Below are 12,992 nucleotides of genomic sequence, written 5' to 3' on the forward strand. Positions count from 1 at the left end.
CTGGATGTTGTATGAGATTATTTTACTGTTACACGATATTTTTAAAACATTTATGTTGTTGTGGCTCAAAGGTCCTGCTGTTTAGTTAGCTGTGTTATAGAATCACAGCTGCTATGACCAGTAATGCCACAGGTGCTGTGTTATAATGGCCTTTCTTCCCAGGTACAAACCAATAATGCTATTAAAAAGTATCACTAGACTGCTTATTTAACAGAAAAACAGTGTTTATGGGAAGAAAAGCATCCAAACTGAAGACGCATTTGTATTCATGTCTGCCAAGGCTGTTGACTGCACTTGTGAGCCTTTGAAATGATGCAAACTTCCGCACTATTTGCCATATCCCGGTTGTGATGCTTTAGCACAGGTCCCTTTCCTTCCTCCAGACCTGTTCAAGCAAGTGGCAAGCTCCACTGGCTTCTGTGACCAGCGCCGGCTGGGGCTTCTGCTGCACGACTCCATCCAGATCCCTCGGCAGCTGGGGGAAGTGGCCTCCTTTGGGGGCAGCAATATCGAGCCAAGCGTCAGAAGCTGCTTCCAGTTTGTAAGTTCATGTTTGCTTGCTGTCAATTTTCTGATTTGTATTTCGTGTCAAGGTAGCCTGTCCATTCTGAAGGGGATTGAAAGTCTGGAAGAAGGGTTAGGGTACTGAGAGTCATTTAATGGTGGCCTTCATTGGTGTATTAAACCATTCCTTTGATGAGATGTATTTGAATTAGCCCGTTTCTCTGGCCGTGGTGGAAGAAGCCCAGATTATGCTGTTATCCAGACAGCAAGTAATTGTCATCAACGTTTGTATTGTAACAGAACCCTGCAAGCAGTTCAAGTCTTTGTTACAGCAGCTCCTGGTTATATAATTTTCTGTTGCCAGCGGTAGATCACCATTTATTGCTGCCATGTAGGTGAACAGCACTAGTTAATCTAAATTTTGGGCATATGCGTACCAGTGACAGCCAGGTGCCCAGGGGAACGATAGGAAAGGAGCGACTGCCTGTAGTGCTGTCTAGGGGCGAGGAGTGCTCAATGAGCTCCTTCCACTGCTTGAATGGATAATGCCAGTTTTCTTTAAAGAGTACTGAAAGAATTCCTGTCCTGTCTGTTGAGGAATACAGGGCGAACTGGAGGCTCTTTTTCAAACTTGTAAATTATTTAAACTGGGGAGGAAGAGAGTTAAGGGAATTATTCATCTTTATCCTAACCACCAGCAGAATGCACAAGATGAAGACAGCTGCTTCATGAAAAGGTAGAGGAGGGGAGGTAATGTATGGTCTGTGATTAACTCTCAATGCATCTTCTACATTACAATGGAAGAAATGCTTTTTTTCCCATCCCCTAACTGTCCCTGGGGGATTTTTTGTTTGGTTGGGGGTGGAGGGGGGGGGAGTTGTTTGCTTTTTTGCCTGCTGCTCAAGTTTCATTATGTAGTACTTTCAGTTCTGTAGTAAGCAAAACACAGCAAGTTTTTTTCAATGAATATTAATGCTTGGAAATAGTCTTCTACACACAGTGACTGTGAAAAGAATATAATTCTAAAAACACCACAAACTTCAGTTGCGATGGGATGTTTGCTTTCTGTACTTTTTAAACTTCTTTTGTCACGTCAATTCTACAGGATTCACGTTTTCGCATTTCCATCATTCATGTCTTGACCTATTATAATTCTAGTCTGTATTTGATGCCATTTCCAAATTAATGTTTTATAGAGCCATAGCCTGGGTGGATAACCCATGCTGATAAACTAAGCATAGCAACTTTGATAGCTGGGTTAGACCCTGCTGTGGCTTTCAAGCTTCAAATTCCACGTTGGGCTTTCAAGTGAGACCAACACAAAATGATGCCACAGCAAATCCATGGTCAAAAGCTCATTTGTGCAAATGACCTTCCTCGGAAATTAGGACTAGCTGGATCCTATCGTTTTCCCAAGTGAATGGCAACAGCACTTAGAACACTGTTGAAAAACTGATAAGGAAAGTGACCTCGGAATCTGACAAAAACATGTTTTTTTGGAAAGGGGGCTGACATTATGTGTGTTTATATTAGGAAGAAAACAATAAAATTCATAGTGATGGAACACATAAAAACAGTTTTTATGAAGTAGGAAGACGACCTTGGAATAAATGTTGATTTGAATAAAATGAGTTAGCAACATTGTCACTACAAATGAAGACATGCCAGCGGGCTGAATGCTGTACCGCATTTAGCTGCCGGCATTTCTAGAAACAGCCCAAGTACAGCTGGGCACAACCTTTGACATGTTCATAAATCAGAACATCAGAAAACCTGAGGTTTCCTTCTCTTACCTGCACTGAAAAATAGGTTTTCTTCTTACCTGCAATAAGAGGAATTTCATCCTCTCTTTTTTTCCTCTGGGCTAAGCCTCATTTTAACTTGCAGAGTGGGAGGGTGATTTCTGACCTGGGTTGCAGCAGAACAGATGAACTTCTAGGAGGACCAGAAAGGGGGAGGGAGGCTCAACCGAGGAGGGGAAATACAAAAACAGGGGAGACGGAGTCCTAGGGAGAGGAGCAGAAATCCAAGTGTAGGGAGAGCCCTGATGGAGGGGAGGAAGAAGGTACTAAAGAGTGGAAAAAAAAGGGCCACCCTTAGGGAATGATGCTAAGAACAGCAGTAGGAATAATAGTGATGAAGGAAACAGAAGGGTGGGTAGGACGAGGCATGAAAGAAAGGAGCAGCCAGGAATGGAGATGGGGGAAGAAGTAAGACCTTTCCAGGAGGAAGGGAGGAGAGGAGTGCAGAGAGATCCTTTCGGCGTAAGGCAGTGGTGTGGGGGGCACGAGGGTCCTTGGGCTGGGGGACAGCACTGAGGTGCCGGGGAGGAGCAGGGAGCAGCCTGGGAAACAGAGCGGCTGGAGGAGCTGGACGGCCGAGGGGGGATTGCACAGGGCTCCCGGCGGCCTCCTTTTGCTGAAGGGAGATAATTCAATTTTTAAAAATAGCGTGGGGATTCATAGTTTACATTACTGTGTGGAAACTAAATTAAGTCTTTCTTTGTACGCCCACGGTGAGGACTGCTTTTTCTTTAGGGTTTTCTTTTCTTTTCTTTTTTTTCCTTTTTTTTTTTTTTTCCCCTTTCTGGTGATAAGCCAGCAATAAATTGCAGTCATGTCAGAGTCTGCAACAAATGCGTGCTTCAGAAATCGCTCTCCCAGCCCCCTTAGGTTAGGTGCCCTGGCAACGGCCTTGTCTGTCTGCATGCACAACAGCAGGAAAAAAAGGGGATGTTTACTGTTCCCGGCGATAACAGGGGAAATCTGTCCTGCTTTTCGGTTTGAAGTGCGAGTCCTTGGGAATGAGGGTTGGGGAGGGCAGGCTTTCCAGCCGCGCTGTTGGCAGCAGCCTGCCCGCTGCCCGCTCCCGAGGAGTGGGTCCCCTTGCTGCAGCCTGCTGCTGCCATCTTACTTTTCATCCCCCCAGCACCAACACTTGCTTTTCACAGTTTTCTTCATATATGGAAAGGTGTTGATAGTAATTGTTGGGAGAAAAAGGATGTTATGGGATTTATCTTTCTTACCCTGTGCAGGGGGATGTAATTTCTGCTTTCAGATTTTAAAGAAAAAAATGTTTTTAAGTGAGAGCGAAGAGCTTGATCTGATGACCATTTGAAGACTATATAGTTCTGTCTGGGCTCAGACTGCATCAAAGCAATCTATAGATCCATGAAAAATTTGGTGAATTCAGTATTTCTGCAGTGTGAAAGCACTTTCCTTTTAGATCTGTGATGGGTACATTTTTTAAGTAAACAGGATAGGGAATTGTTATGGACTAAAGGACGCACGCGCTGTCTTTTAATCACAGTGGAAAATTACTAATACGCTTTCCTTGTATAGTGTAAATAGGACCTAGGAATGCACATGACTGCCTTGGATGAGTTACTGTGACATTGGGACGTTTAAGAAATGCAATGCAAAAACAGAGTGCAGCTCAGATGAAAATGTCTCTTGCTGTTTCTCAATAAAATTTGGGATATTTGGTTCTTGGTTATAAACTGTTTTAAGTATGCTTTCTTCCGAGGGTGTACTTGAAGTAGAGTACTTGATATGAAAAACCAGTACAGATGAAGCTAAGGAGTAGTAAAATATGTACAGTTAATTCATATCAGTATTTTAAACTTTCTTGTTTCATTTCACTTTGACAGAGGAAAGTATTTTAGTATCCTGTCTTGTATAGTCTTCATTTCTAGGTTTGTACTTGATCAATGATCAGGCAAGATCAGCCTGGTTTTTACAACCACTTAACTGTGTCCAAATCCAGTATATTTACTCAGGCAAATAAAAGCCAAAATAGGGGCCTGTTAGTCCTTTTAGGTGAAGTTTGGGTATTGCAAATCATGGGCCAGGACCCTGATAGTGACTTTGGCCGTAAATGCTATGATTTAAATTTGTTGGGCAGTTGTCTTGTGAGGGGTGGGTTGGGGTTTTTTTTTGAACAGTTAGGAAATACCAATACTGTGTACGAATAACTATATATAGTTATATGGAGGTCTATATGAAAATAACGTACAAATGCAGTATTACTCTTGAGGGACTCGATCTCTTTTGAGATATCCAGGCAGCCCTTGTTTCTATTCATAGGATATTTCTTCTGCTTTTGGCTCTGACAGGGGAGAGCTGGCCTGAGGGGAACTAGCAAATCCTTCCTCAAGCTGCTGTGCTGTAAATGTCATAAAACAGCAATTCTGGTTTTATTTCAGCAGGATTTTGTGAACCTGTGCCTGACTTTGGGAGGCACTCTTGAAGAGTCCTACAAGTGAACTCCTTTAAAGAGCTATTTTAAAATGGTTTAGTGTAATGGGAAGTAGGAAGATTGTGTTTTTCAAATGTGGATGATATAAAACTGTACACTAATTCACTTCTGGGTTCTTTTTTTTTTTTTTTTAAATTACTTTTTGCCACAACACTAAAAACATTGACTGGAGTAGTCAATGCAATCAAGTGTAATGCAAGGCGTGAAAGTAATGATCTTAAGCATTTGCTCCAAGGGTCGAGGCAGATTTAAGCAGTTTGTATCACCCAAAGTTACCTTTATAATAATCCTCTCTTTCTTGACCATGAAACAGCACTTGTTTCAGAAATAATAAATTCTTGACTTTTCTTATCTTACCACCTAGCAATGGGGAGAATACGAACGTATTGGGGAAGCCATTCAAGAGTGGAAGACAAGGCTGAGCAGGGTTTGATCTGACTCCTGAGAGACAGGGCTGCTGTTCACGGCTTGCTCTGCATTTTTACACTTCAACAAGTCACAAGAATCCCATTCCCCATATTCATTTTGTCCAAAATAATACTTACTTAGACTAACATAAAGCTTTCCATCCTGCATGTAAAACACCATTAAATTAACAATGTTAATTTATTTTTAATTAATTTCCTACACTGCAGCTAAACAGAATATAGCTCATCAAAAATGTTATCCGAAATTTGTGCTATATTGTCTGACTCTGTCCAAAAACATATCACATTGTTCATGTAACATCATGACTGTATTTAGCATATTTCATATTATGGATAGATAAAGTTAATATAGCATAGAATATTTTTTAAACTACTAGCTGGAAGAAGAGGGGGAAAAAAAACCCCAAAAAATTCAACTCCTAAGTATTGCATAAAGATGCTAGCATCACCCAACTTCCTATTCCTCCATTGTTTCTGCAAAATAAATACTGAAAAACAGATGTCTGGAACATAATGAATTTGAATGTCCCCCATAACAAATTGTTACTTGTAAGCTGGAAAGGGCTTTATGAATTTTACTTTATGATTCACTCTGTTATTACCATAAAAATTGGGAGTTGCACAGAAATGTGTTCAAGAGGAGAACCATTAATATTCTTTACAGCTTGATCTTGTTGGTTCAGATACAAACTGTATGAATTCAGACTTTTTCCCCTTATGTAAAATCTTCAGCTGCTGCCTTTATCGGATTTAGAGATTATTAAAAAAATCGTAATAGCAGCTCAGGGAACAGTCGAGGTCTGTCCTATACTGTCTGACCCTGACCAGCTTTTCTCCACGTGGCTTTAAATCTTCATGTAATATAATTCGGAACCAGTTCTGATACATTTTAATGCACCTAATCTCTCTGAGCACAGGTTTGTACAGCCAGCGTGCGGAGCTCTGGGTAGGCAGCTATTGGGACTGCTGGCAATCGACAGTGACTGCAAAATTAAAATAGATCTTTGGGTGTTACAGAAAGTCTTTCATCGCCGCAGCATTTTCACTGCAAATTTAAAGCAGCTACAAGTGGAGAGCAGCGCTTTGAGCAGCTCATTCTTATTCTGACTGCAGCTTGCACTGCAGCATTTCCGTACACTTCATGTTTTTCTATTAGAAATGGCATATTAAATAGATCCTCTTAAAATTTTTTTGAGGCTTAGAGGACCTCCGTATAGAAAGCGTAGTCTGCTAGGCAGGGTAATGGTTTGCTACTGTAGTTCCTGGCTGATGCTGGCTCACTGAGTGAGCCACAGAAAGTCTCTCCCCCACCCCTTTACTGCCCTGGCTGCTAGCTGAAAAATATACATATAGATAATCGTATTTTATAAATATGCCTTTCTCTTAGGAGAGTTCTAGAATTAATTTAATTCTGTCGAATTCACTGATGTCCTGCAGCAGAAGGCAGTATCCGCTGTTCTGAACAAATTCTGTTGCCAGTGTTGGGGGGACTTTATTGTACTTTTGATTTTCTCTTTTTTTCTTTGGGGAGGTTCCTAAATTCTATAGCTACATGATAAAACAGAGGAGTAGGATTTAATGCAGAAGTCTTCAGAAATATTTCAGTGTGTGGAAAAAATAAGGTTATTCCACTTCATATAAGACCTGTAGTGAATATTAAATTGTGAGGGACTTTATCTGAATAACTGTAGATATGTTGTGGTTTGATGGTTTTACCCCAAACATCCCAAAAGGATTTATATGACTGTACTAGAAATCCATATACATGGATCTTAAATGCAGTCATAGGAGTCTTCAGATGTTTTCCCAAACTAGCATCTCAAGAAGAAAGCCCTGACCAAAAAATCTCTTTGTTCCTAATTAACCAAAGTATTGCAGCAGCATTTTAAGTCAATTTTAATGCAATGCATTATTCAGGAGATATTCTGGGGGTTTTTTTCCACATCTTTCTTGTAGCCATAGCTTCCGTCTAGGAGACTTTGCATTTTTCTCAGTCTTCAAGTATTGATCAGTTAATTTGTTTGTCAAGATTATAAACAGTGTTATATTTAAAAAAAACCCAAACACACAGCTAATTGTTTTGCCCTATAGCTTTCTCTCCTTTAGATCAGTTGTGATACTTTTCCTCCAAATTCGTTGCTAGCATTTTTAGTTGAATAAGGTTTTAGCTAGGTCATACTAAACTCAGATTTCATGAGAAACTGGAAAAGTAACGGAGAGCGAGCATAAAAAAAATCAGCACTCAGTCCCCTGTTCATCATGGGCCATGTACATGATACATTAATGCTTATTATTTATTTAAATGCTTCAAATAGGTTTGGATCACAAAGGAAGACAGTCTGCCTTGTGAAGTTTGATATGAAAGACTGGCCCGCAGAGGGCTGTATTTGAAACCCTAGAGAAAAAGGAAAGCAGAGGATTTAAATATATTGAGCCCATAAATATACTGTTTTGTTGGGTAGCATGGAAGCAAATGTCTCAAGGAATTTGAATTAGCATGTAGCGATGGTTTAGAGAAAAGGAGCAGGACAGTATCCCGCTTTATCACTTGCGCTGTTGCCTGTGCGGGCCCGTCCTCCTCCTTCCCGTCCTCCCCACCAGAGCCCTTTGCTGTTTCCACCTGATCCATCACCTCGCCTTCAGCACTGAAACCAGCTCCCAGGCTCTCAGTTAACCAGTTTTGTGCTGGCTCTGCACCACCCTGCATGCCAGAGAGATGTTCCCCATAAACATTGACTCATGCACTTCACTGTTTTCCTTAAAATCCCTTTTGATGCTCTGTGCCTTTATTCTGCACTGTTCTTTGCAGTGGCTAGCCTGCTGGTATGGTGTGACCTCTACCCATGTAGATAGATCGCTGTTGTCCCCTGTTGCCTTGTGTTTCTTATCTCTTTGCTGTTTCTTTTTCTGTACTGTAGGTGCTGCCAGGTAGGGGTGATGTATCATTTTTTGGTGTGTGCACGGTGCCTGCCACAATGGGATTCAGCTCTGTGACTGAGCTGCCTCAGAGTTACGGTAGAAGAGATACCTGAAATAATCATAGTGGTTAGGATGTGATGGGAAGGCAGCAGAGACGGGACTGCCAGGAAGTTTTCATAGGCTTTTTTGCTGTTCGCAAAGAGGAGAAAGTGGGAGGTAGTGGAATATGAGGCTAAATCGATCGTATTCTGTGGGACAAAACTATATTGTGTTTGCAGGCAATGACAGGAAATTTAGAGGTGATATGGTAGAAGAGGGATTTTGAGGCATTTAAAGAGGCAGAGAGGTTACACATTCAGCAACAGGCTTGAGAACGGATTTGAATGATTTCCTTATGCATGCCTTTAGAAGAAAGGTCAGTAGGATAATGAAGGACATTAAAGAGAAAGGAATTTTGATCAAAAGACGTGCGATTTTTAGGACTTGGATAACAAACTGTTTTTAAAATAGGCGAGAAGCAGTGCTATGCAGGCTCAGATAAGAGAGATGGGAAACATGAGATCAGGCATCAAAGGTGATCCTGTAAGTGGATGATTTTCTTTGTGACAGAGTACATGGTAGTGCTGTCTATTGTAATAGGGAATAAGAGAAAGAGAGATTTGAAACCTTAATAATAGTTTTCAGTTCCTGGCTTGAAGGCAGGATCCTGGAGATTTTTTTGATTTTTTTATTTATTTATTTTTTTTATGAATGGCTGGACTGGGGGAAAAGCTGGAGTGTATTCATGGAAAAGATAACGGAGTAGGCAGGAAATGAACGACTTGAACTGTTAATTAGCCGGTAGACAGATCACTTGTGCTCAGCCCCTGTCTTCCTTCCCTCTGTGTTACAGGCCAACAACAAACCGGAGATTGAAGCAGCCCTCTTCCTGGACTGGATGAGGCTGGAACCACAGTCCATGGTGTGGCTGCCCGTCTTGCACAGGGTGGCTGCTGCAGAGACCGCTAAACACCAAGCAAAGTGTAACATCTGCAAGGAGTGTCCAATTATTGGGTTCAGGTACAAGCTTGCTCCCTTTCCGTGTGTGCTACTGCTTGGTACATGAAGAGCTCTGCTTGTTGCCAGGCGAATCATGTCCTTGATTTTATGCATGTTGTTCAGGGAAAAAGTAATTGTGACAGGGCACGAGGGAGAGTGACACCTAGACTGGGTATAGTGATGCAAGAGTTGAACAACAATCATCTGTCAGTTAAGATATGGCCCTTAGCTCTGTGTCCTGCTCTTGCCTGCAGTCCTTCCATGCCTCAACCAAAGTATTGGTAGATAGTACAACTAATACGATTTGCTTTACATTCAATCTGTCCTATACCTGCAGTTACATTTTCTGAATTGCATCCTAATTAATTGCTTTCTGTCATGGTATAAAGCAAGAAAGTGCCTTGAAAATTCGCAGACGTGTGAAGCTACATGTGCGTTTCTCAGAGAAAGAATGTAGTTGGTGGAACATTAACCTGGAGTGGGGGAAATGTTGCTGGTCTGTTTAAACATCTGGATCGACACCATGGTTACTATGGCAATGAATAAGTCACTGTGTTGGCTGTGTGTTGGTATGCCTGTTGAGAATCCACTTAACGGCTAAGTAAATACTCACTTTCAATTATGCCTAGACTTGTTTTATCACTTTGCGTCGCAATAGCTGCTTTGTATGGTTTCTGTCCTTTTTATGCATTGGCATTTCTCCTTCTATGGTATCGTGTTGTTTACAAAGAGCTTTCTGTAATTTTGTTTCTAAAACCCAGATAGACAACAGCAGCAAGCAGTCCCACATAGAAAAGCCATCGTTTTGCTCTAACCTGGGACAGTATGAATGTTGCTTTTATGCCTGTAGTAGGGCAGTGCTTTGTCCTATGTGATTTCACAGCCAGTGGGAAGCAGAGGAAATAATGAAGATACTGCTTTGTTTTGAATCTGATTTTTTCTTCACTGAGGCTGTTCCTCTAATCATCTAAATTCTTCTCTTTCTGCTTTTATTCCCCTTGAATATCTTAACTAGGAAATGATAAATATTACTGAGGAAGAGCTAGGGATGAGATGTGAGTGGCTCAACACATCCACAAAGTCTAATTTTCCCATTCCCAGAAACAGTTTATGAAACTACTGAATTACTTGCATGGTTTTGTATAAACAGCCAACGACAAGTAGGTGGAATTAAAAAATGCAGCACTTGGAAAATCAAAGGATGGCAAGTGAATGGATAGTCTGTAGTGAGCATTGAGAACTCGGGAAGCAGAGACTGGAGCTCTCTGTTTGCATCTAATTTTACTTGTCTGATCTCATCTGGCTCTTAAATTTATATAACAAATCTATTATCATGATAGTCGAATTTGTCTGTTGCAGAATTTTTCTCTGGCTTTGCAAGTCATTGAGACCCTGTGTACACACTTGACAAAAAGATACTGTATTGGAAGGCTTTTAGAAAGCTAATACTGTGTGCCTCAGTACGTGTAAAACAATGTTCTTTTGAGGTCATTGTGACTGAACTGCTTCGCGTATTTGGAACAAGACAACCCTTATGCCTCCGGCTCTTTCAAGCACTTCAGCATAGCAGATACAACAGTTAGCTGCCTCATAGAGCTGATGAGATCAAATAATGGCCCGAAAGTGCATTCAGAGTTTTGCATGGATGGAATGCCATACAGGAAAATTGTTTTGATAGAGGTGCTAGGAAGGACACAAATTCCTGCCTTGTATGCAGCACTTAGGAGTTTGCTGGCGTGACTTGTTGAGGAGGGCATTACTTACTTGAATTTTACTTCCTCAGGACATTCTGTGTTAGGAATCATGATGAAGAGCAAAAGAACTGAAATCAGCGTTATAGAAACAAAAAGCATGGTGGTGTCTTTCATGTGTTAAGAGAGAGTGATTGTGTAGAAATCTTCACTGTTGCCCGGTGTTAAAATTTTTTTTTGAAGATTCAGATCTTTGATAAATGTCTGAAGCAGCAATACCTGTGCCTCAGCGGTGGAGAAGCATTGCCCGGCATTGGACATCATGTGACATCTCAGGGAAGAGAATTTACTAATGCAGAAAATTTGACAAGCTGATATGAAGCATTCACAATACAAAGCTCTGAAGTTGTGGGTTTTTTTCTTCCTCTTTTAGGTACAGAAGTTTAAAGCACTTTAACTATGACATCTGCCAAAGTTGCTTCTTCTCTGGCCGTGTTGCAAAAGGTCATAAAATGCACTATCCCATGGTGGAATACTGCACACCAGTAAGTAGCTGTTTTACTGACCCTTACTGTCCCTTCTTATGTAGAAAGGAAAAACTTCATTTCCTATGTGCAAGGTAACGGAGCATTTGGGTGGCTTTTCTTTTTCTCCCCCCACCCCTTAAATCACCTTTTATATACTACACTTGCCAGCAATTTCTGATGCTTAGTAAAGGATACTCCAATGGTTTGAAGTAAATTGAATTTCATTGTACAATGCTATGTTGTAATATATTATTGCATGCTAATGACTCATTCCATGTTCAGTGCCATAGTTCACTTTATGGATCCTGCAAGAAGCCTGTGATTTGTGCAAATATTCATTCATATCTTAGGTCGCAATGTTTTCTCCATATCAGTGTGAGATTTTTTGTCCTTTCCTTAGCAAGCTGTTTTCCCTGCAACACTATGATTGCATTTTTGAGTTCTTTACTATTTCGTAGTACCTTTGTAATGTATGATCACTTGATGATATAAAACACCAGGGAAGTTCTCAAGAGTATCAAGTTAGATTTCATTTCTGAAGACTGGAAGCCAGGGTGTTCTGTGCAGCACAGTGCAGATGTGCTACATTGATGGTGTGGTGAGGGTCTTCACCCTTATTGCACAGCTCTCAAAAGGATCGCTTTTGCGTAAACATTTCTTTCATACCAGACAGCTGGCAAAGAAGATTCCATATTACTCTCTTAGTGTGTTCCTTTTTCTTTTTTGCCACTCATGGCCTGGGCAGAAAGGCATAAATTAGAGGAGCCCACAAGTTGTCCTTCCATGATGCAGCATGACTGAGCTTTCAGCTGCCATTGCTATTGTTTGTGATGGTCTTGAAGCAGTGCACTCTCTGGTTATCATTTCCTAGTGTGATGAGATGGTCCCCAGTCTTGTATTTTCATCTGCTGGTCAAATATAAATGGTGAAAATAAAGCATCAAAATTATACATGGGCTAGCCTCATAAAATTATGTGAATGGTCTTTACATCTTCATCCAAACAAAAAGGCACGGCCAAAATAAAAGTAAAGACTCAGCTTTTCTTAGAAACTTAGGAAAGAGAGAGGAAAAAATATTCCCCTAAAATAACATAGTAAAGCAAAACCAGTATTTTCGTTAGTTTTAATTATGGATATTTATTTACATTATCTATCAACTTTTACTGTAGCATTTAAATGGCAGTATTTAATCTGAATCTCTGCAGGGGCAACTAATGTGTGTTTGCTAGCTTTTTGTCGGTATTCATTGGCTGCTGCTTTTCAGCATTGTCCCCCAGGGGTTGAGGTTTCTGGAAAGGGTGATGTGCCTGAACTGCTGCACAAGTCAGAGGGAAATGCTGGCGCTACCTGGGCAGGTCTGAACAGACTTCTCCATCGCAGGCATTCCTAGAGCAGACTCTCATGATCTGAGTCGTAGGCAGAGTGAGCAAGCGGGCAACCGCGTTAGAGCATTCCATCCAGCTGCAGCTGAATACCTCCTTGCTGAATTGGCTACAGTTTTGTTTTGCAGTTTGCCACTCTTATTCTTGCTAATAAGTGACATGGGAGATTCGTGAATGGTGCACAGAGTGCACGAACCAACATTTGCTACTATTTTCTTAACCTGTTCATAAGATGTGTTTTGAGGG

At 41.0% G+C, this 12,992-nt stretch overlaps 1 protein-coding gene across 12 annotated transcripts in view; it reads left to right on the forward strand.

Annotated features, from left to right (window-relative positions):
- DMD (dystrophin) overlaps positions 1-12,992 on the forward strand; it is a 1,157,417-nt gene that overhangs the window by 1,100,455 nt on the left and 43,970 nt on the right. For all 12 annotated transcript variants that reach the window (XM_075520648.1, XM_075520634.1, XM_075520658.1 and 9 more), the window contains 3 exons: positions 384-541; positions 9,001-9,167; positions 11,271-11,382. In XM_075520648.1, coding sequence (XP_075376763.1) covers positions 384-541; positions 9,001-9,167; positions 11,271-11,382 — 437 coding nt within the window. The remainder of the gene's footprint in view (positions 1-383; positions 542-9,000; positions 9,168-11,270; positions 11,383-12,992) is intronic.

This window comes from Mycteria americana, chromosome 1 (assembly GCF_035582795.1).
Source record: "Mycteria americana isolate JAX WOST 10 ecotype Jacksonville Zoo and Gardens chromosome 1, USCA_MyAme_1.0, whole genome shotgun sequence".
Classification (NCBI taxonomy): domain Eukaryota; kingdom Metazoa; phylum Chordata; class Aves; order Ciconiiformes; family Ciconiidae; genus Mycteria; species Mycteria americana.